Genomic DNA, 25,109 nt, shown 5'->3' on the forward strand with positions numbered 1-25,109 from the left:
TCAATGTGAGCGAGTTTGGAGCATTACACAGCAAACTAGTGATCTGTAATTGTAATGCGTTGTAATTGGTATTGTTATTACATTGAAAAAATGAGTTGTAATGTGCAATTAATGTAACTGGAGGCTTTCATTACTCTTGACCCAAATGCATAATAATTGTGCTGTAATAAATATCTAAAAGAATTATCTTTTACACTGGAATAATGAAAAATAAATATTTAACAGACGTGCAAAACGGTGCAATATTTATCTAGCATAAAATAGGCAAATATACATTACCATTAGTATAATCGGTTCATGTTTCAAATTCAAGTCCAGAAAAAGTGTGAAATATTTTTTACAGAGAGCATATTTCAATGATTACTGATGGTGGTTGCCGTCTTTATTGTGCAATTTGAGAGCTAGTTTAAATTTAAGGTGGTATGGGACACTTCCATGTTGTGACGTACTTCTCAAAACAAACAATAAAACCAAGTGTAATTATACAAGTAGTTTCTATCCTGTTATTGTCAATTAACAGCGTAGCGCAGTGGGTTAGAAAGTTTACTACGAATCTGAAAGTCATGCATTCGAATCCCGCTGGGGTTTTTACAATTTTTACTTCTCAAAATATTTTTAAAAGCTATTTTTTGGTTATATATTGCAAAATTTGAAATTTCTAAACCGGTGAAAGTATTTCAATTATAATGTACTTTAATCCACATTAATATCGACAGATGTCCCCTACCACCTTAATTCTTAAGTCTATATAGACAGAGTTGAATAGATGATGAATCGAATAGGTTTCATTCAACCACACTGACAAGTTAAGAAGGCATTTTGAACCCATTAAAAGATTTTTTAAACTGAGCAGGTTAATGAGTTGGCTCAGTGTGTGCCATAGAGGGTTTCCAACAATGAACAAAGACTGGCCCCAGAAAGTCAAAAGGAGTAATCCAGTGTGAGCAATTCAATTCATCTACATAACAGAGAAACTGTTTAGAAAACAAGCATTATGAGAGTATTGCATAAGCAATACACGTCCCCTACCGGTTTGTATTATTCTATGAAAGCTTCCAAGCACACAACTATTTCAGAGCTATTGTAAACGAGATGCCATGTTTTAATCAGAGATAAAAGAACAACTATATAGTTGATATAGAAATTAAATACAAAATAGGTAAAAATAATACTCTTTATTTCATCTCCTGTAATTTCGCCAGGTCTATTCTGTATTCGCTGGTAAAAATTTGTGAAAACAATGCACTGTTATGCACAATATCATTTCTTACCGTCTTCTGTACCCCGAATCAAACCAAACAGTTAAACAGCCCAACCCGACAACGAACCCGATTGTAATAATACAAAAAAACCCATGCCGATTAAATTTACAACACACTGCTTGATACTATTTTACAGAATTTATTTGTTTGTTAGAAATGATAAAAGGAATGGTACAAGTAACGCACGATATTATTACTGACTACATACTGGCCTCGTTTATTCAATACACACCGAACCCGATCATTAAAAAATTGGAATATGAAAAATTAATTTTCTCGAAAATATGTCAATCAGACGCTACAAAAGTGTAAACTTGATCTGTAGTTTGACATTTTGAAGCTGTTCAGCAAGTTTCATATTATTCCTCAAACGCATAAAGAAAAAAAGTGTGGAAAACTGAAGTGGGACAGACAGATGGACGGACGGACGGACGGGCGACAGACGGACTGACGGACGCAGAGGAAAGCTATAGTCCCCTCCGGTGATACCGGTAGGGGACTAATAAAAGGAAGCAAAGTAAGAGCCATATAAACTCAGATATTTTTTAATTTCTCTAAATTTTCCAATTTTGGCACATACTTTACTCAGTTTTTAAAGTAAATCCATATTTGTATAAGGTTATAACAATCATTTCATAAAATTCACTGTTCTGTTTGAACAAGGACTAAAAATCAACATGCTAGCACCATTCACAATTTAACAACTATATAAATATAGTTTCAACAAATTTTAAACTTTGAACACATCAATGGAATAGCTCCTACACATGGGCCGGTTTGGGTACTTTAAAGTTTTTCTTGGCGGCGGGGGTCACTTTGGTGGGGATGGGGGAGAGGGGGGAGGGTGACCCGTATGACATCAACTGTGCCATCTTCGCTTTCTGTGCAGAACTTGGAGGCACTGGACTAGCATTCTCCTCTCCCTGCTCACTGCAAACAGTCTTCTGAAATATACATATTTACATCAGATTATTATTTCCCATCAGGTTGTATTTTGCTTGGCTTTTAGTATATTTGTACAGTTGCAAGTCATATTTGACTTTTAAAGTAATGAAGAGAAGTTATTACCCTTTTGAGAATTTTGCACTGCATAAAAAACAAGTTCACATTTATTTCTACCAAAATATCATTTTAAATATATATAGTATAGCAATGTCAGGATTCTATTTTCAATGAAACTACTCTAGGCTTCCTTTCTATTCAGTTAAAATTCCTCTCCATAAATAGTTCACAGTATATTGAACTCTTACTGTTGGGGTGTGTCCCAGTGTGGTTTTCCTCTTCTTCTCAAGCAGTTCAGCCACCAGCTGCTGGCCCCTTTCCAAAAGAGTTTTCTCCCCTGCTGTTTTGATTCTCTCGGTCAGGACCTGGTGAGCCTTCTTCTGAGGGGCCCCTTGAGGGGACTTAGAGAACACAGAGAACTCCATGCTGGCCTCCACCAGGGGTAGGATGGTGGGGCGTTGGGGGAACTTGTCCTGTAGGTTACTCCCACAGACCACAGTACCCACAGTCAGGGTGGCGTTCAGTCCAAAGGCCTGAAATATACATCACATGAAATAACAAAATATTTACAACCCTTACATGTATATAACTTGGATGTTCCATTTTCCAAGAAAGACTTCTAATTGTATTTCTCTGGAAAATTTTTACTTAAGTATTTTTGACTTCAGTATTCTTTAATGATTTTATTTTTTCCCTAGCAATTTAGACATGAACAAAGGCCTGTTTAGCAGAGCAGGATCTTGCAAGCACTCACTAAAATTTCTGTTAAAAGGATAAGGAATTTTGATGAGTTGTGCTGTACAGGCCTCAGGTATAAATCTACTAGAATTAAAGTCCTTAAGGAGTGTTGTATTAGATATTACTTGGTCTAAGAAATGTATGTACAAACACATACCTTAAGCCCTCCCCAAAATTTGATCCCTAAAATATCTCCATTTTTGTCCATTCCATACACAATTTCCTGGTTTCTTGAGCTGAAAAAAAAATGAAAGTTTAACATTCAAATTTCAAGGATAGTTTTTTTTTTTAATATATCATTCCAAATGTTGAGGAAAAATTGTCACCTTTCACCAGCTTCTGTGACTTCAATGTCAACAATTAGACACACAGTATCTAATTCTCCAAACATCGGTTGTCGTCTCTTTAAGTCACAAGCACATAGCACCTGTAATCAGGAAACATACATATGCACAGTTTAATAACACCTTTCCTTGAAATATACACAACAGCACATATGCACAGTTTAATAACATCTTTCCTTGAAATATACACAATAGCACAACAAAATTGTTGTAGACCATTGAAAGACAATTTATTATTTTTATTTTACTTTTATTTTATTTTTATTATTTTTATTCCTCAGCAGCTACACATTTACAAATGTGTAACTTTCACATGAAAAGAGCATACCATAAATGCATGTGCAAATTCAACATAACACCGATTTCACATATATAAATAGTTTCATATGAAATTCATAGGACATTATCTTTGACCTAACTCTTGTGCATTACATAATGACTTTTACCTGTATTAATACATGTACATACCTCTCTGGGTTCATACACCAGGTCCAGCAGATTCTCGTCCACCCTGACCGGCAGGAACTTGGTCTGTCTGTTTGCCGTTAGCTGTACACTGTTGGGACTGTATCTGACTCTGTAATATCATAAATATCAAAAAGATATAATTTTTTTTTTTACAATTTAAATGTCTTATAAATTACAAAATAATTTGAAGGCTCAACATAGATCCTTCTTTTATTGTGTGTTCCATTGACAAAAACTTTTGCAGACTCATATTGACCTCTTAAAATCAAACGATGCTTTCAGGTACCTCACTACATCAAGGCTTCTACTTTCTATGACACTACGTCACAAGATGACAATAAAAATGTTTTCTTAAATTGTTTTTAACAATGGATTTGGTTGCATATCACCATAGCTCAGTGGTTAAAGTATTACTGGTAGGCTTGTGAATCGCAGATCACAAGTTCCGTCCTCCTGAAGCTTTTGTTTATATTTTCTGAATCATTTTTTAAAAACCATAATTTTTTATCTAAAATTGCATATTTTTTCAATTATTTGTCTTATATAGTTCTAATTCATCATGCTTTCATTATGTTATTTTCTGTTTAATTGAGAAACTATTTCAAGGTGTAGTTGGTTTGATGAAAGAGCTATTCCAATCAAAGCCACTGTATAAGACTTTTGTAGTCTTTTATTCATGGTTGTGGAACTTTTTAGTGTTAGAGAAAGTCAAATAAAATGATAATAAATGAAAATTGGTGTCAACATTTTTGTGACAGCATTCAGAGGGGTGGATAGCACATTTTATACCCCACTGTATAGTTTACCTATATATGAACGATCTTTGCCTAAGAAAAATAGCTATTTTACCTCCTAAACTTCATCAAGGAAACATCTTAACAAATGTATGATAATATATTTTACAATATTTTGTGCTTAAGCAGCCATAGACAGGAAAGAACTATGTAGACTTCCAGACTGTGGTTTGGGTTGACCCTATTCCTCACCTTGAGTGAGAGGCAGACAATGAGAAGACCCTGTATCTCTGTCCCTCTTTCAGATCCAACACTTCCTGGCCTGGTCTCCACACAGATATCACTGTGGCTGCAATGTATCGTAACTCATATTTAAATCAACTGACACCTATTGAGAACAGATTTTTGAATATCAACCATACATGTTAACTCTACCGATTTACGCGGAGGTCTACCGCTTTTTAGCTCTGTCTCCCGCCTACCGCTTTTATTTTAAAATCTACCGCTTTTCTTTAAAATATGTTCCTTGTTTTGATAGATAGCCATTTTGGAAGCCATTGTGGTCAAAAATTCTCGTCGGGTTTGAAATTAGCGCGTGACTTTGAATCGGAGGCACACAAAGGCTTTCTTTAGATGCTTGGATGACAAGTTTTCAAGCATGTGTTTTACATTGAACGATGAAAGAAGCCACTTCCCGTGATTACATTAGTTACAAGACATGTTGATATTATCCTCGCAATGGAAAAAGAAGCTTTGCAATTCCACACGTAGCTTTAACGAGGATTGAATATATCTTTTAACTTGGCCATAACAGTAAACTTGACTTGCAATTTATTGAATGCTGCATTTGTAATAAATAAGCATGTAAACATCGTTTTGATATTGAAAAAGAACATATGAATTCCTACTAGTTCTTACTTCTCTTATATAATCAATTTTGGCAACTTAACCTATTTTTCTGAACAAAGGTAATTGTTAAGGGCTCTGCACTCAAACATTTTCCCTTAAAAATAGCTTACCGGTAATCATTATCATCATGGTAAATGCATACGAACATTTTTATTGCTAGTGTTAATACCAAGTTTCAAAAGTCTTTTATATTTTAGTTGATATTGTTAATTACTAATCAGAAACCTTTACTACATATGTAGTACTTACAAATCTGTGCTTTGAAATATACGCGAAAAAGGACGCGCGCGATGCTACCGCTTTTCGGTTTAAAATCTACCTATTTTTCATCACTGTAGGTTTACATGTATGATATCAACTCTATCAATGCACATATTCATAGCAGAGAATTCACTTACATATTCTGGAGTCCACATCTTTCTTTGACAGTCCCTTTACTCTTAACTTCAGCAATGGCACCACATTTCTGGCCTTTGAATTCTTGAGAAAAAAGGATTTATAAAAACTTCAGTTTATGTTATGTAAATGATATTTTTTGCTATAAATATCTTCAATCTGAAAATATTCACATAAAATCTTAACATCCAAAAAATACATTGAATATTGGAAGATATCTAGAACTATTTATACCCCTTGTTCATCACTCCAGGATTTCTGGAACTCATTCTGTAACCTCTGGAGCTTTTCTTGATGAAGTTGTTGTTTGTAGTCCATTAGCAATCTCATCTGAGAGTCACTCAAATAACCCTGAACATAGAAACCTTCACATACAATACAGACATGATAAAGCACAAAATTGCTACTGATTGTATTTTACTGCATCATGGGCATCATCTTTAACACGTTTGGATTTTTTCTAATATTTACAATGACCATATCTCAATTGAAACATAATGAAAGAATTACAATCAGTTGTTTCTTGGTAATTCATATTGTCGCTATTCTAACAAGTACACACCCACCTCTACAATGTCAGGTCTTTTGGCTGTTCTAAGAGCCTCCCACACCTCCTGTCCACTTTGTAATTCCTCAATCTCAGACTCCTTCCACTGTCTCTTCACTGCACGGCTCTCTGCAAAAAAGATTGCACAAAAATCATGTTTAACTTATCCGTTTTCCCTTTATCCACGCTGCATATAAACAATCTTCAAATATATTTTACCTTCATAGTCCTCCTTGTCGAAATCTTTCTCCAGCTTTCTGTACAGGGACTCCATGGCGTCTTGTTGCTGTTTTTGGTAGAGTTGGCTGAACTTCTCCTCGGCCTGAGCTGTTCTGAAAACTGATCTCCCATCAGGCAGCTTCTCCATGTACTAAAGACGGTACACACAACCAGATTATTTTGGTTTCAAAAACATTAAACAAAATTAATCTTGAGCTTGATTAATTGGCGATTTAACCATAAGATATGGATGTTGGACACAAATTTAATTTTACCAAATACTGTAAACGTATTATATTTGGCGTGTACGATATTTGGCGGAAATTAGTTTTTGAACAAGTTTGCGTAGATTTGAATTAGAGTATTCCTGAACGTGACTATTCTTTTACATATATGAATTACATTTAGCGATGTACTTGATTTAGCGGAAGCCGCATTCTGCCAAAAAGCGCTAAATAGAATACAAAGCCAAATGTAATACGTTTACAGTATATGTTTAATTAAGGCGAGAGAAATTAAATTTTTAGTTTTACGGATCCGCCGACCCAATTTTTCCGATTTTGTAAAAAAAAAAATAATGAAAAAAAATTCGTATCTTCAGAAATTTTTCCGGAATTTTCAAGTTTGAGACCGATCTTGGTTTTAAAATTACTTTATTTGATTTGAAATCTGCAAAACGTTTGACAAAGGGAGCTTTTAAAATCAAGTGTAAGCGTCTCTATAACATGGAGTATTTAAGATGGAGGTCAGCCATGCATGGTTTGGCTTAAAAGTTTTTATGAAAAGCAAAGAAAATGTTATCCTGAACAAGTTTTAAGGTTAATACCAATGATCTTGAAACAAACACAAAGTACACAGTGGATAGTGGACAAATTAAACTTAATATTATAAGTTCAAGCAAATAATATGTAATTTAGATTAATAAAAGTTTGCCCACTTTTTTTTTTTTTTTTTTATTTTCCCTCCTCCGACCCAAATTTTTTACAACAAAATCCGTAAAACTAAAAATTAAATTTCTCTCGCCTAAAACAAACTTCTTTTAATTCACAAGAAATTTTGTACATTGTACCAGGTATATAACGTATGCAGATTTAGGCTGAAGTGTCTAAAAATTTGTCCATCAAAACAAAACTGAGTGAACCGGTAACTTTCTAACCATTAGCGGATACTTCCTTCCCAGCACCACATCTACACACCCCACCATCCCTCCCTCTCCGTGGAGGTCACTGAGTGGGACACACAGTGGGCGGGGGTCAGGCTGGAAGCCTAGCACAGTGTCCCAGGGGACAGGCCGAGTGGAGTTAGCATTGATCTTCAACTGCAGGGAAGCTGGGGCCTGAATGTGGGAATTTTGAGTCAGTTATCATATGTTCTTTTACATGAATAAAGGTTTCATGTAGAACATCAAATATGAATAAGGATGCAAAATTATTTTTCTACACTATTTTACAATATACTGAGATAATTATGCTGTAACCAGCAAATGCACATGGAAACAGAATATTGATTTTTTTCTCTTCAAAAATTCTTTCAAAATATGCATTACATACTAGTACCTAGTTTTCTGAATGAAAAATCCAAAATAAATACAGAAAAGCTTGCTATTTTCGCATGTGATTTATATCTAAAACATGAATTACTATCACATAAATATATCACATATAGCCTCAAACAAGTACACAGCCCTGGTCTTACCTCAAGCGGGGTACAGGGGTCCTGACTGCCCACCAGCTCCGCCCCGGTGGTACACAGTTTGTGCCCTGTCTGGATCCTCCGCCTATTGATGAGGTCCAGCAAGGGGACATCTAACTTGGCTGGGATATAGTACCAGCCGTCGGACAGCTCCACTGTCACCTGTAGAGACAATTCTGGCATTCACTTATTTTTCACATAATTTGCATGTTTCATAATTGATTTATACAACCTCTGAATTATAATGAACTCATCACATATACAGTATGTACTGTATTAATATATTTTTAAAATTTTTAAGTAAACGTACAATGTTAGTCTTTTTTTGAAAAGGGAAAGAACTTAACAAAAGTTAACCATTTGTAAAAGTGATGATTCATTGAAAAATTTACACAGAAAAGAAAGCCTTTAATACACATGTCAACCCCTACAGCTCAAAATTGTAACCATATAAATAGTAAAAAGTACTTAGGCTTTTACTGATAATGAGAATAGCAAGTAGACAGACCTCAGGATCCAGGACAGTTTGTTTGCTGGATGGTGTTGCTGGGTTTGTGGACTCTGCTCTCTGTACACTGGACACACACAGCACCAGTCTCTTGGAGGAGGTATCATCCCTCTCCATTATCTTCCTTAGGGCTGACCTGAGAAGATATGTCCAATCACATTAATAATTTCTAGTACATATACTATGATAAATGCAGATTATTATCGTGTATATTGTCCTTTTAAAGTAGAAATACCTTTGACATCTGTCAATTTCTCTGTCATATCTGTATTTCATCTGCAGCATAACATTCTCTGGAGTCAGAGCCCTATTATTTAAAGAGGATATTACAGCGATGCAAAAAAGTGTATCCTGAAGGCAGTATAACATACATGTCCATCCAAGAAATTTGCAAACAAATTCAATATCTCGTTCATCTTCCTTTTTTATTTTACATCTGGTAAAAATCTATTGGATGATACCATACAAATTATATAACAAAATGCATTTTATTGTATAGAATTAAACGACGCCCAAATTAAGATAAAGCAGGAATGATGAAATACCTGTAATTGCTGCTTTACACTCTCACTCACCTGCTGCCAAACTTGTCAGGGGAGGCGACTTCGTATGACGCCAGCTTCCACACGATCCACCTGTAGTGATTACAGAACCAGGCCTCACTGATCAGGGATGGGTCGACACTGTCTATGGTCAAGAATGCCCTGCAAGAATTCATCAATTTAGAATATAAAATGTTATTGTTACCCAGAAACAAAATCTACATGAAATATACTTGTCGAAGTACATTTACCAGTAAATACTGAAACACTAAAAAGAAAATATCAACAAGTATACAAAGTTTCCAAATGTATTTTGAGTTTTCAAAATTGAGGAGGTTTCAATAAGCTGAAAACAATTTTAATCTTACATTAAGCTAAATCAACGAAAAGTTACTTATCATTCCGGAGAATAAAATTTTTAACCATATACTACCATAGTGGACCTACTTGTACAGTTCTTTGACTCCTGTATACCCTTGGTCATCGGGAACAAGTAGAGCCCCATCTCCGGCGTACACCTGTGTGACATCAGCGCTGTAGAAGTCGGGCAGGTAGAATCGGTGTCTGGCGGCGTTACAGGACCTCACCAACAAGGTGGAGGATATCACACAGCTCGACTGTAAAGTATGTAAAATGTAAATTATGTATAGTATGTAAAGTATGTAAAATCTATCACTCGGGTCTCAGATCCTTTGATTTATATCCCTTCATACAGAAACACCAAGTCTATAAGTTACTTTTCCCGTCATTCAATGAAATCAAAATTTGATATCATTTAATCAATGTAATCAATTAATACATGATAATGAATAATATCTACTATTTTTTGACAATAAATTCAAAAAAATTCATGTCTCACGCCTCATTTCTAATTTGTGATAAAATTTACTTTTTTCTATCACTGATCCACACGATTTTTGATACAATTTAATTTTTACTGAAAACTAAAAAAGCATTTTTCCCTCCATCATAGGTTTCATTAAATCTATTCAAAGTACCAGATTACAGTTATGACATTTCTGCGTTTGCCTTACGTCAGTCTTGTTCTGTTGTTGCCCAAAGATGACCTCCCTCAGTTTACACCTCGTCCCTGAAGTCTTCAGCTGGAACAATCGGCCAGCACTGGGCTTCACGCTACAAGACGACTTGGACTTCATCATCTCCTCCTGTTTACCCCTGCCAGTTTCCAAGGCTTTCTTGTACTCCTCCTTTTCTTTGTCACTTTTTGTAGTTTTCTGTGTCATATCTTGCTTTGAATTTTCAGTCTGTGGACTAGTACTTAGAGAAGAGGACACTGCAGGGCCAAGGTTTTTTGACACTGTCTTACTTGCTGACTTAACATCCAGAGGAGATGCAGAATGAGCCTGTTGCTTGGACTTAGGTACAAACACTGGCTGCACCGACTTCACCACAGAGCTCGGTTGACCTTGGCTCTCAGCAGAGGTGGATCCTGCTTTATAAGGAGTCCTAAAGCTTGAGCCTGATGCTGTAGCTGCACTAGGTGTGTTCTGTTTCTTTGTCTCCTCCTGATAGACAAGGGCCCTGTAACTGTAAAATAAGCCAAGTGAAGCTATTTTAATGGTGGAATGAGAAATCATGAGCTCTTATATATTCCAATTTACAAATAAACTGATATTGAATCACTTTTTTTAAAATTATTTAATTGTGAAAGTAAACAATACTTATTCAAAAAATACATTCAAAAAACTCTTTCAAAGCTGACAATCATTTAAGAAACCAAGGGAACTTAAATAGGACATTTCACTTCAGTAACAGACACTCTATCAAATTGACCTAAGCTGTTTGACAACATTATGGAATACATGTATAAAAATCATAAAGACATAAAAATAAATGCTACTGTTTGTTTTGATAAAAGAAGTATTGTATACTGGGTCCTAATTCTCCTTAAAATGAATTTAAATCAATATAAAGAGCAATGGGGAAAAGAGAAAGAAACAATGATGCTGAATTTCCAATGTATTCAAACAACATTAACAGGAAGTTCTGTTTGCATTTGTTCCACAAAATCTACTCTATACCTGCTTCCAGAATCCCTGGCAGATTGGCATTTTAATGGGTTAGCATAAAAGTTCTGTCTATCCTTTGTGTAACCTATAAACAAAAGTAAAAACAAGTCAAACAAACATGTACTCTCCCTAAGTAATCTCAGCATCCTTAGTATTGAGCTACATGTATCTAATAAAAATCAAACAAAATCGAACAATGGAGTTAACAATCGTGTGAATAGATTTTCCAAACAAAAATTAAGTTTTTTCAACATGTTTTACTTCTAATACCTTCAGGAACAGTTGAAAGCACTGTAAAATTTTGTCTGTCTTTTCCAACATGTCCTACAAGATAAAACAATCCATTGGTTAGAATGCATGCTCTCTATACACTTTTCTGAATGATGGCAGAACTATATATGTACAATGTGCATAAAACTTTTTACATATTTACTTTCAAATAATGATTATTGAACAAAAACAAATTACACACTACCTGGTAGTGTTTTGGAGGCTGTCCCATTTTCCATTTTGATTTTCTTATTGGGAGTCTCCATTTCATCAAAGAAATCATCTGGCAGTATCAGATTCTCATATTCATTCGCATCCTCCACTTCTCTTGTCTTCTGCTTTTTCGGCGTCTTAATCTCATCTAACTTCCTCTTCCGACTGTGAGCTGGGAAGACCACACCAGTTTCCTGTCTTGATGATGTTGATGGGGCCTCATCACTAGAAGTTGGCAGTGTGTCAACATCTGCTTCAAAGTTTTCCATTAATCTTGCTCGAGCTTTTTCCAGTGACTTCCTGGATACTGACACAGACCTTCCACTTGTGCTCTGAAATGGTGAGATGTCGCCCTCCATGTTATCAACTTTTGAGATTTTGGGTGTTGAGGTCTGCTTTTCAGGTCCTTGATTGTCTTCTAGCTTGGCTCTGGCCATTTCAAGAGATTTCTGGGACACTGAGACCTTTTTACCACTTGCACTCTCAAACGGTGAAAAGGATTTTTCTTTTGAATGTGTTTCATTGGGCAAACTCGTTGCTGCTGCAGTATGCAATGTTTTCATTTCATGGTCCTCCTCCAGGATTGCCCGAGCAATCTCAAGAGACTTCTTTGACACAGAAACAGATTTACCACTTGCACTTTGAAATGGAGAAAATTTCTTGCTGTCTGTTATTAAAGAAGAAAAATCTTTCTCATTGTCATCGAAAAATGATTTGGTTGATTCCAAAGCAGAAGCTGATACAGATATCTGTTTTCCTGATGCACTCAGAAATGGACAAGACATACTTTCTGAAGAATTCATAACTGGTTTATTTTCATCATTTTGAAATACTGGCTTTTCATTTTCTTTTCCCTCCTCTGTCTTTAAAGTTTCCAATTTAACATGATTTAGTGCCTCCTCTGAAACTTGAATCTTTTTCCCAGATGCACTCATAAAAGGGCTTTGAAAAGCAAGAGGACAACCACTTTGAATATTAATATAATTTACCATTTTTTTCTCTCCCATACTGCTAAGAGAACTAAAGTTCGATTTCATGTCACTGGAACTTGATAACTGGGGAACAATTTGATTCTTTGGTTTTTCCTCTGAATCTTGTAATGTTTTCTCGTCATAAGTATTGCTCGTTTCATTTTTCTGTTTTACATTACTTTGTGAAAAGTTATCAGGTTGGCACAAATTTTCAAGGACTGTATGAGATGGAGTTTCCCTTTCTTCCACACTAGAGGAACTCCAGAGTTTCCTTGCCTCTGTCAAAGACTTGTCATCCACTTTTACAGTTTTTCCTGATGCTGTTTGAAATCCACTAAATGGCACTTTCTCTTTCTTATTCTCATTTTCAGGTAACTGCACATTATCTTTTGTGCTTTGTAAGGAATTGGTAGAAGGATGCCCATCTTCCATGGAGAAATTGTCCCATAATTTTTTTCCGTCCAGTATAGCTTTCTCACTCACATTTACAAGTTTTCCAGATGCTGTTTGGAAGCCACCATATTGTACAGGTTTTTCCTTCATTTTTTCTTCAACATGGGAGGTATGAATGTTCTCCTCCTTTTCCGAGTCGGAACTCTTTCTAAATGAAGAATTAACATTATTTATTGCCATGTCAAAGTCACTGTTATTTTGGACTGAATTTGTACAAGAAGTTTTTGGATTTTTGTTTACATTTTCATCACACAAAGGTTTTAAACTACTATCATCAATAGAGTTCTTCCACAACTCTTTTGCTGCTAACAGAGACTGTTCATCAATGTTCACAGATTTTCCTGATGCAGTTTGAAATCCTTGGAATGTTTTTAATTCACCCGCTATATTTTCATTACTATGTGGCCTTTGTGCATGAGGATCAGGGACAAGTGATACATTAAAAGACTTTTCAGTTGGACTTGGACTATCTCTTTGTTTCATCAATTCATTGTTCCTTAGGAAAGGTGAAGTGTTAATGTCTTGGAAAGTAACTTCAGGATCAGTCTCTTTATCATCATTGTCTGTCTGATTATCCCACAATTCCTTGGCTTTCTTCAAACTCTCTTCATCAATAGAGACAGCCTTCCCAGAAGCAGTCTGAAATCCATCAAACTTGTGCTGCAAGACATCAACCATTTCAGCAGGCATTTTAGCACTAGGACCTCCATTCAGACTTTTTTCTGTGGTTTCTTCTGCCTTTTCTGGTATAGATGTAGAGCAAGCACTTTCTTTAACTCTTTCTATATATTCTTCACTGATCTTTTTCATGACCTTTCCACTATTAGCCACAGGTTCTGGAGTTAATTTCTGAGAGATCTCCATCTCCTCCTCAAACATGTCATTCAAAAACAAATTGCTCAAATCAGCACTATCATCCATTTTATCATTCTCTTTGTTACAAAAATTTTCATTCACACTTTTCTCCTCATCTCTGGAACCTTCATTACTGTGTGGCTGAATTTTTTGAACACTTTCAGATTTATCGACAGTTGTCTTTGAAACAACATCAGATGCTGTAGGTATATGAGGTTTTGCCTTAGGTGCTATTTTAGGTGGCTTGAAAGGTCTAAATCCTTTAGGAATGCTGGAACCAGGAGGAAATCGGGCAGCAATGGAGGCGGATTTCATCTGCTGAGCAGTGTTGACTGGTCTGGTAAAAGTACTGGGACCAACTGGTTTTGTGTTAGAATTGTTTCCTACCTTGCCTTTTATTCCAGAAAACATGGACTTGATAATATCTTCTTCCACCACCGAGTCAACAGATTCTTCATTAGGTTCTTTTGAACCTTTTTTGTTGTTTGTTGGAATTGTATTTTTCAAACATGAACTAGCACTGTTAAAACCTTTGCCACCAGCAGTTTTAAATCCAGGGATGGAGTCTGCATCAATGTTGCTGCCACAGTCTTGAAATTCTTCAAAAATATCTGAGAAAATGTTCTTTCCTTTTGTTTGAAAATCTGCACTCTTACTGCCACTTGACTGTGCTGTAGATTTTGATGATTTTAAACCAGGATTTATAAATTCTGTCACACTAGAGAAACCAATTTCCTGACCTTTGGCTGCTGATTTTTTATCCCCTGATGGCATGACAGTTTCAATATCATCCCATTCAGACTCTGTATTTGAAATTTTTTTTGTATCCCCCTCCTCAGTTATCATCCTCTGGGCCTTTTCAAGAGAACTCTCACTGCACTCCACTTTCTTTCCACTAGCTGTCTGAAATCCTTGAAAGCCACCACTACTACTTGAAGTCCAATCCACTTTACTCCCAACAGTACACTCTTTACTTGCCATTTCCTCTGTCGCTATCCCTTCTATTATCATCCTTTCAGCCTTTTTAAGAGAACTCTCACTACACTCCACTTTTTTCCCCCTCGCTGTCTGAAATCCTTTAATGCTACAACCATCACTACCTAAAATATCATCCACTTTAACTCCACCAGTACACTCATTACTCCCTGTGCTGGGTAAACTTATTGGATCCAGTCTATGGTCAACATTCTCAATCTCTACAGCCTTCTCTCCCTGTTCAAACAATTTCTGTACCCCGTTGTCAAGATCATTATCATCATCTTTTTCTAACAGATATCTTGCCTTTTGTAAAGCATCCTTGTCCATGACAAACTTTCTACCACCTGCTGTGGAGAATCCTCCAAATGTCTCAGTGCTACTCCCACATATGCTTGTTGATGGCTGTACTTCAGACTCTTCTTTGATATGCTGTGGGGTCTGGTCTTTGTTATTGAGAGGTGAACTAATTACAAGTTTGTTAGAATTAGAGATAGTAGATCCATCATTTTGTTTTTTGTCTAGTTTTCTGTCATTTTTCAATGGTAACTCTGATTTGGTTTCCTGTACTTTGATGTCTATAGATCTGTTCACCATCTTACTCATCTTTGTGTCAGGTTTTGAAGTTAATTCCTCCTTAAATGTTTTCTATAAAAAAAGTTTCTGAATTATGTTCTATTAATGCAATTCATTGAATACTGAAAAGTATCTTATTACAAGTCATGGCATTCAACTCCAATAAAATGTTAAAATAAACATTTATCAAAAAAATCTTATTTTGGATAAAAAAAGTTAGAGTTACCTCTCTTTGATTATCAGCTGGCTCTAACTTTGAGAACCTTTGAAACCCTGTAAAAATATAAAAAAAAATCAAATGTTTTGTCAAAATAAAACGTCTTATATTTTCAACTTTTCATCATCTCTTTGTAAGATTATTTGTAAAAATTCAAACTCTATCAACATGAGCGGCTTAAACCCCATTTTATTTAGCATTCTGTTTCACCCTGTTTTATTTCCAGCCAAAGCATGTATGTACAGGTATGTGCCATTTTCTAAATTGGTTCTGTTTGACTTTATCAACTGGGTTTGAGGGTGTACATGTAGGAGGATGGGACAAAAGTAAAGGAAGGCAAAATGTAACAGATTCTGATTTGCCTACAATCACAGTCCAAAACAACTTTTAATATTGGTTTAATATATACATGTATATGTAAAACAGTGCAGTTTACACCATATGTACCTGTAGTTGAAGAAACTTTTGGACTTTTAGTCTCTCTTGATTTTTTTTCAAAGCCTTGCCCAGCTGTTGGCTCTCCGTCATTCTTTTCCACTGTGGGACTTTCACTTGTGGTGTGATGATTGTGGAATGGTGATTCAACCTCCTTGAACCCATAAACAACTTTGGGACAACTCTTTGTAATTTGGTTGGTGGTTGGGTACAAGAATTTTCTACCTTTGGACCTCAGTCCTGAAATTTTTGGCACAACAGGAGCTATGTCTGCTGTGGAGGCTACATCATCACTAGAATGTTGTTTCTGAGTTTCATTAACAGCCGTGTTCTTGTTATTTCCATTTGTAGCCGTTGGTTCTGCCGCAACAACAGAGTTTAATATTTTCCCATGATCTTCATTCTTTTTGGAACTTGATGAGTTTACATCTTTAGCAAACAAGTCCTCGTTATCTATAGAGCACATTTCATTCAATGAAGAAGGTGACACTTGTGAAAACAAGTCTTCAGAGTCTTCTACAGTAACATCAACACTTTGTCCTTTTGTCTGATCACAGGAGTCAAAATCTCTCGATTTCAAACTTTCAACACTCTCAGCAGATACACTGATATCAACATCCTCTGTCTTTTTAAATTGTTTGTTGCTTTTACCACCCTCTTCCTTCCCTGCATTAATTTCTTTAAAGATATCATCAGAATTACTGAATGTCACACGTTTCCTTGTACCAGACTTTGAACCTCGGCATTTCTCGTTCGACAGAATTGACCGTGGCGGCTTGTTTCTCTCTACAGGGGTGTTAAATTTTTCTTTTGCTGCTTTTAGAACCCTCCTTGTACTTGCTGCTGGAGACAATGAGGGTGAGGAGGAAACCAATGCCTTTGCCTCTCTCTTGAAAGGAAAGTCTAATCCCAAAGGTGAATCACCCAGGGACTTTCTCTTCCTTCCTTTACTGGGTGCACAGCGACGCCTTCCTACAGACTTTGACGGAGGATCAAAGAAATCGGACAGAGTCTCGTCAATCACTTCCTGTTTAATGGCGGATGCCATGGTTTCATCTGCGGAAGCACAGTTATCTTTCTTTGTGCTTGGAGATTTTTCTCCAAGATAAACAACATCATTTTCCAAACTAGTTTCCTCTGTTATAAGTTCCTGAGAAAACAACTGCATACTATCTGTTTCTACTTCACTTTTCACAGAGATGTCTAGTACATGTACTTCTTTGGAAGCTCCTTCTTTTACTGCATCTTCATCGGGTTCAACCTTTAATTCAATGTCTGACTTGTTTAAACTATGACAGAGTTCATCCGGATTTCTGACCACACCTGGAGAAAATAATGCTCTGGGAACTCTCTGAAAATTTTAAATGAAAGAGGAAATTATTTTTCACATTCATACATCATCAAAGATCGACAATTTTTTCAGGGGTAAGAAAGATAAATGTCAGGAATGTACAAATGTCAAAAAGGTGATATGGGACACTTCCGTATTGTGATGTACTTTCTGTTAAAATAAACAATAAAATCAAGTTTACTCTAATAAATTTTGCTTCCCCAAAATTGTTACCTAACAGTATAGCTTAATGGATTAAAGTGTTTACTATGACTCTGTAAATTATGACTCTGATTCCTATTGGGACTATTATGATTTTTAACTTTCAAATTCTACAAAACATTTATTTGTCAAAATAATTCTTAACTGGTGAGAGTATTTTCGTTATAATGTATTTTTATCCATATTGATATTGACAGGTGTCCCATACCACCATAAAAAAATTATGGGTTCTTCAGATAGCTAAACTTGCAATAAAGTTCATTAGTTTGTACTCTTGTATCATATCATAATCTTACCTTTTGTTTTCTTTTCTCTGAAAGTTGATCTTCATTCACATCTATTAAAATAGAAAGACTCGATGTTTAAGTTCATTACAGTATGAAATTGATATGAACACATAAAAATAAATAACAAAGACATTGGTATACCAAATTATTCCTCATATTTGATCTCTCTACTATGCAGCACTGTACATAGAATAGCACACAACTTTCATTGTTTTAGCTATCTTTATTCCATAAACATTGCCATGCACCAGAGTTTAGCAGTGACTTATTCTAAACACAATAGTATAGTAGAGGTAACAGCTAGGATTAATGATAAGTACATCTGGAATTCTATGTACATAATGCATACCTAACCAGATTTGATAGTCCTGTATCTCACAGTGTGCAAAACATAAGCACTGGGAGGATAAAATGTTTGCTGTATCAATATCTGTCATAATTTTAACATTTCAGGATAAAAAATGTAACACAATATTTTCCTTTCAATGAAAAATTTTGTTTTTCAATTTCAAAAAGTACATTTTTAATACTCAAATTCTTAAAAAGTGAAGCTTTGAAAATAAAACAACTTCACACTGCCATTGACATGGTCACTATTTCGAATGTACTGTAGTCTTGGGAATTTCATTAATGCACTTAGTTGTAAGTTCTCATTTGAATAATATTTCATATGCATAGGAAATTTAAAGCATAGCATAAAAGAGACAGGAATTATATTTTCTGTCTCAATATCTATATAAGGGTATTGATACATGTATCCTCTGCACATTATTTTGATATTTTTATACCGGTATATTGTCTCAGCCATACACAAAACATGATCCAAACACATTGTAGTATGTACTAGTACATAAATCACAGACGCCACAATGACATATTTTTGTGGCATTGACACACCATTCCCTCTAGATTCATCAGCCGACCAGGTTTGATTTTCGTACGTGAAGTTCACACAATAATAGATACAACCTGGCTGGACACGAAATAGCTAACAGAAAAAGGGTGAAAAAGCCCATACCATATTTCATCCTAATAAAAGTGACAGGGTTAGCACCAGCATACCTTGCTTTACGCCTGAGCCAGTGGGGGAGAGAGGGTGGGAGGGTGTGGCTAAAGAGCTGGTCCAAGAAATCCCTGAATCATCGGCTGAAATTCCAAGACTCCTTATAATGGCTTCCTCAGAGGCAAGATTCTGGTCTCTACCTCCATCTTGTGGACTAAATTTAAATAATACACATATGCATAAACAGATTTTTTTCAGATCAAATATAAATACTTTGCTACATAATTTATCATCAAAGATTAAATTCACTGGTCACTAGGCCTTCCACCTGTTCCATTGAAATTTTTTACAACTTCCCATTTGAATATGAGGAATTATTATCTGAGTAAAATCGCAAGAAGCATCCCTCTCGGATTTTAAAATCTAGCCATTATTTTTCTGACAGTCATGACATAGAATGGAAAGTTTGGCTTTTACGATTTTATACAAAACTGCGAAATCACACAATTATGCACTAAAGCTAAATAAGGAATCTACAGCTGTTCATTGTCAGTTTAAACAGCTTGACCAATTAATAAGGAAAAGACTGAAAAAAGAAGGAAAAAGAAGGGACTCAATGGGTAAGAGATTTAACATCAGCCCACGTCTATAATTTAATGACCAGGAACATGACTAGTGAGCTTATAAGAACATGACTAATGAGATGTACTTGCACATTACCAGTAATCTATGTGAACATGAACAGTCAGCTCTAGGAACATGACCAGAAAGCTACATGAAAAGAAGAGTTAGCAACATGTCAGTGAGTTAGATAAATTGATAATTTTTTTTTTCTGAAGGTTAGTCTGTTACCTGGAGCCAAGTGAGGGGTGGAGCCACCTAGATTGTGGACTAGATGTGGAGGACTGGGAACTCAGCAGCCGCTCAAAGGTGGAGATCTCAGGAGAGGATTCTATAAATTAAGAAAAAAAAGAGAAACACAGAATTATTTTTGCGCAAAAAATAAATCTAAGGGCTGTGTTTTACAATGGAACTTACGACTTATGACCAACTTAATGACTGCTCATTTATAAAAAACTAATAAACGTTTGAATTTAATGAACGTAAATTATAATTATGGTTTTATATAATTTTTGTCATAAGTTCTTTTGTATGACTCAGCAAAGAACCTTAAACCAACTTTAAAAATTGAAAATGTAATGAAATGTGAAAAAATGAAAATGTACCAAACACAAGAAATTCACTATTTAAGGCTAGCTTGATTTTTATTTCATGAATTAAGCTGTTTGCAGATCCATTTTCTACTTATTTTAAAACAAAAACTTGGGGTGGGGGGGGGATAATAAATTTACCAACCTACTGACCTTATCAAGTTTAGAAAAACTGAGTCAGGACAGAAAAAGACAAATTCTTTCAAAGGTGTCTTCAATATAAAACAATCTTATCATGAGCAAACACAAACATTTCTACAATAATGAAATTTGAGAATGTTCAGTACAGGGGGAAAAACAAACCATAAGTCCTTCCCCTGTGAAATTTAAGAATGTCTGGGGTCAGCTGTGAGGAGCATTGAGAGACAGGGGACATGAACAGGCTCCTTTCCTCCTTCTCTCTTTGTTTAGCCTGTAGTTTTTGTGTTGTAGCAACTTGGAACCAGTTTTCACTGCTAAGCCCTACAGCTGAAATATCAACCACAGTAATCTTCTTGAATCAAGGCTCTAATAACAGGGGTATATTTAGAGCAGTTTACCCTTATTGCTGTGGAACATTTTTTGTATGAGAGAGTAGAGGAGAATTTAGTACATATTTTGCATGGGCATCATCAAATTACCCATTAAAATTTTTGTAAGAATGTTGAAAATTTTACGTAAATGTGCATAATTTTTTAATTCTCTCATGACATTTTCCATGCCATGCATTATTTTCCAGAAATCTCTTATTAGCAGTGTTAATATATTACCTTCCTGGAGTTTTTTCTTGGACCTTGAAAAACATTTCTTCGCTCTTTTCCTAAGGGACAGTCTTAATGTTTGATGAATTTCTCCACATTTCTGACAAAGTGTTTTACTATTTTCACCTGCCTCCATTTTCCTGCACCTTCATTCCTCAAAACCTTGAAAATAAAAGACCACATATCAACACAAGCTCATATTTTCTTTGAAATGTGAGAAAGTTAACAGAATTATTAATCTTTTCAACGGATGTCAATGTTAGTAGGCTTTTCAATGTTTCCCGAAAAAATATCTCCTTCCAAAGTTCCAGGATGATGACAATATCTGAAGAATACACGGTGACTGCGCGACTGAAGACTTAAAACTGGTTTATCATACATAACTTTTCTTCAAATACAACACACACGCAATCAGATATAACGACAGGGTCACGGGTAATTCTTATATTAATTACCTGAAACCTTTCCTCTCCTTTCCAACCAGACAGACATCAAAAATGGCGCTACGGAAGTGACCGTGTAGTAGCCGAATCAAAACAGTCCAATTCCGGGAAAGTAGCGAAACTTGAAAAGTGTATACAAAAACTTTATTGTGTTTTAAATCAATATCAAACAGTACTGATGCATATATGATGCATGAATAGACAACTTATTTCAATCACATTGTAGTTGGCTGGTGCACCTGGGACTGAAATGAGGAAATAGTGAAAGAGTGAAATTAAAGTTATACGCTACTTTTTATTTATTTATTTATTTTGCTTCTCAAGATTTTTTGATGAGTCTGCCCCCCCCCCCCCTTTCTCCACACACACACACCTTCAAAAACGATGCTACGTGCTTAACTGCTCATACATTGACATTCTAATCGGTAGTTTTAATTTTCAGTTATAGCCTATATATATAAGGTCCCTGGTTTTTCTGGGGGTTAGAACCAGCTGCATTATTAGAAGAGCACAACATGAGATATTTTATTTGTTTTATGTGTAAAATTTGTGCGTGGAACCATGATCGCTTTTTATAATAGAGCTATGACTTCGATTATTTTTAAAAGTAGATATTAATAGCTAAAAAGTTGTGTAGCTTACCCTTTTTTATACTGGACATATTGTTTGTTTATTTTTCTATTTGTGAATAGTTTTCTTAATTTTTTGTTTTCTTCATGTATTCTTATTGCATGTAATATGTATTACATTTATATGTAACATGAAATCTCCACAAGGGGGAAATAAAGATTGAATGACTGAACACACAGATAGAATTTTGGATCATTTTTAATAAATTCAGTGACTAATACTGTATAGAGTATAGCTGTCTCAAATAAATATTTATTCAACAGCTGTTCAAATCAAAATTACTCAAAGCATAATCATTTCTTATAAACCAAACAAGCTAGCAAATAAAATTCAAACAAATAAAAATAATAAAAAGTTCCCACCTTAACTCCGAAGCGGCCTCATGCGTCCTCCGGGGCACGGAGAGCTAGGATAAGTAAGTAAGTAAGTAAGTACCTTAACTCCGAAAATATATAAACATACTCAGTAAAAAATGAGTAAAATAATTTTAAAAGGCTTTGGTATGTGATATTCATAAACGTATAATTTGCTATATATGAATCTGTATTTTTGGGGGGTCAACACAAAAACACTTAGAACTTTCGAAAAATCAGTCCACTTCTGTTATCCTCGTCAGGTCGACGAAATTAAAATAATAGATGTCATGTTGTAAATTTTGTATTTACACCCACCCAGTAAATTCAAAACTTTTAAAGCTACTTGCATATAATTTTCACTGTTTATTTTTATATCAAGTCATGTATTTTAAACATTTTATTAGTATTAGTATTATATATCAATACTATAATCATTTTCGAGCAAGTAGTATACCTTTTATTTTATAGAATTTGAGCTCGGTATAAAATGGTGTTTATTTATTTTCTTTAGTACATTCTTACATGTAGGATATCTCTTGAATAATTAACGTGGTTAAATTAACTAGGTAATCTAATAAAAAAAAAACACCTTGTTTGGCATGTCCCCTTTTTTCGATACTGTGTAAATTTATTTTTTTTTCATCAGTAAATTCAAAATTTACAACATGACATTGGAGTAATATGCCGGCTAGAAAGGTCTTCGCTGCTGAAAGACTGCAAATTATACACAGAGTATGTTATTGAATAAAAAAAATCACATTCCCTTTTTCTCTCTGTCCATATATAGGCGCTCCCCAGCTAGTTTTGTAAATGACGAGTGATATTTACTTTGATTTTATAGTACAGAGGGTAGACATTTATAAATTAATAAATACTAGTATCGTTTGTCATTTACAAAATTAGCTGGGGAGTGCCTATGTGTCCATAGTATTTTAGTGTCTTGTTGCACAGCCTGAATACAAAGTCAAAATCTTCTGTATATGATATAAAAATATTTAGAGTTTAGAAATAATGCTGTTTAAATTATATTGATGTTTGACTTATATGACAATATGATGCGTGGGAAAATTCTTTCTACGTTAATGGAACACATTGTTGGGGGGGGGGTCTTCTAACGATACTTAGGCTGTTATGTGTTTGTATATTTTGGAAATAATATTTGGTATAAGAAAATTGTTACTGGCATATATAATTCTCCAGTCATGTTGGAAATGAAAAATAATTCCAATAAATCGATGAGAAACATTGGAAAGAAGTGTGTACAAGTGAAAAGTGAATATCTTTATATAAAACAATTATTTTCAAACCTGCAGTTAGTTGTCGTATAAATGATTCAGTATTATCGATGTTTCAAAGCCATATTTTCTTATATACATTTCTCACGTTTCCCCACAAGTTAGGAAATGCATCTTTCCTTTGCATTTTGAGTTTTGAAAATCAATTTAATAATTCTTGTTCACTTATCGGAACGGAAGCGTGGGCGTATTGCTGACAACTAATATTATTGTTAAGTATCACGAACGAGACACATGTAAGTACGTGTAGATGAAATCCAAATTAAAAAAAAAATCGAAAAATAAATGCTATATTTCATTTTGTTTGAAAATTTGTCTCATACAATAAAATTACATTATACAATAAGATTTCAGAACGCCTTTTATCATAATGACAGAATATAGGCACAATTTTAAAAATAATACACATTTTATCTAATGCATTGGCACTGATAACATAAAATGGTGCAACAAACTAAATATATAAAATATTGCATCGAAAAAATATGTCCACCAACACTTGTAACAAGTTGTTAGAGATACAAAGAGAATAGGGCATCGATCTTTACCAAGATGAGCTAACTCACTTGAAAAACACAAAGTGCCTATGAGAACACCGACAAGAAAGAAATTCTTGAATGCCACTTAGCTAGCTATTGAGTATTAATTTATAGATAAGGGGTGTAACAGCTGTGATAGTGAAAGTATATTTTGGTCAATCAGATAAAAAGTGTTTGCCCTCCCCCCACTTTCATGCAAAATCGCCTACCCATACACCCATGGAGAGGAAATCGAGGTTTAGCAAAATATGAAGTAAATTTCTTTTCTTATTCCTTATACTTCCCTTTTTATCCTTTTTGTCTTGTCAATGACTTTCAGCGCTGGTCTTTCTTTGTGAAAAAAATATTCTACGTGACCGAGAATACAATCAATCAATCAATCAAATGTAGATTATAAAAAAATGATATATCAAATAAGAATACATGTAGATCGATACGTGTATGCATTATGAATATCGTTTATTTTTTTTCTATTCCTAGAAAAAATGATTTTTTTTTTCAAACGGCAAGTTCGTGTAAACACATGTAAATTTATTCTCAGCTTTGAGCATCAATCAGTAGTCAATACAAGAAGGTCATTTAAATTGTTAACAAGGCCCTATGAAAACGGTTTCATTGCATTGATGATAGATCTGTGATAAAAGTCAATCAATATGAAAGAAAGTGATCGTTGGGGTCAGTTTCCGCCATTAACAGA

The 25,109-nt window shown here is 34.9% G+C and overlaps 1 protein-coding gene across 1 annotated transcript; it reads right to left on the bottom strand.

Annotated features, from left to right (window-relative positions):
- Positions 1 to 1,782: 1,782 nt before the first annotated feature.
- On the bottom strand, positions 1,783 to 21,726 carry LOC105327701 (breast cancer type 2 susceptibility protein). The gene is made up of 28 exons (XM_066087521.1): positions 21,605 to 21,726; positions 21,159 to 21,311; positions 20,713 to 20,877; positions 20,051 to 20,150; positions 19,258 to 19,412; positions 18,205 to 18,245; positions 16,369 to 17,707; positions 15,931 to 15,977; positions 11,867 to 15,776; positions 11,662 to 11,715; positions 11,404 to 11,476; positions 10,396 to 10,909; positions 9,809 to 9,978; positions 9,395 to 9,523; positions 9,055 to 9,126; positions 8,820 to 8,955; positions 8,315 to 8,473; positions 7,776 to 7,955; positions 6,620 to 6,770; positions 6,420 to 6,529; positions 6,088 to 6,204; positions 5,856 to 5,937; positions 4,801 to 4,897; positions 3,815 to 3,923; positions 3,329 to 3,429; positions 3,160 to 3,238; positions 2,513 to 2,797; positions 1,783 to 2,206 (listed from the first exon to the last, which is right to left on the bottom strand). The coding sequence occupies exons 2-28, from the start codon at positions 21,283 to 21,285 to the stop codon at positions 2,024 to 2,026; spliced, it is 8,685 nt and encodes a 2,894-aa protein (XP_065943593.1). The 5' UTR covers positions 21,286 to 21,311; positions 21,605 to 21,726; the 3' UTR covers positions 1,783 to 2,023.
- Between the last annotated feature and the right edge of the window lie 3,383 nt (positions 21,727 to 25,109).

Source organism: Magallana gigas, chromosome 6 (assembly GCF_963853765.1).
Source record: "Magallana gigas chromosome 6, xbMagGiga1.1, whole genome shotgun sequence".
Lineage (NCBI taxonomy): Eukaryota > Metazoa > Mollusca > Bivalvia > Ostreida > Ostreidae > Magallana > Magallana gigas.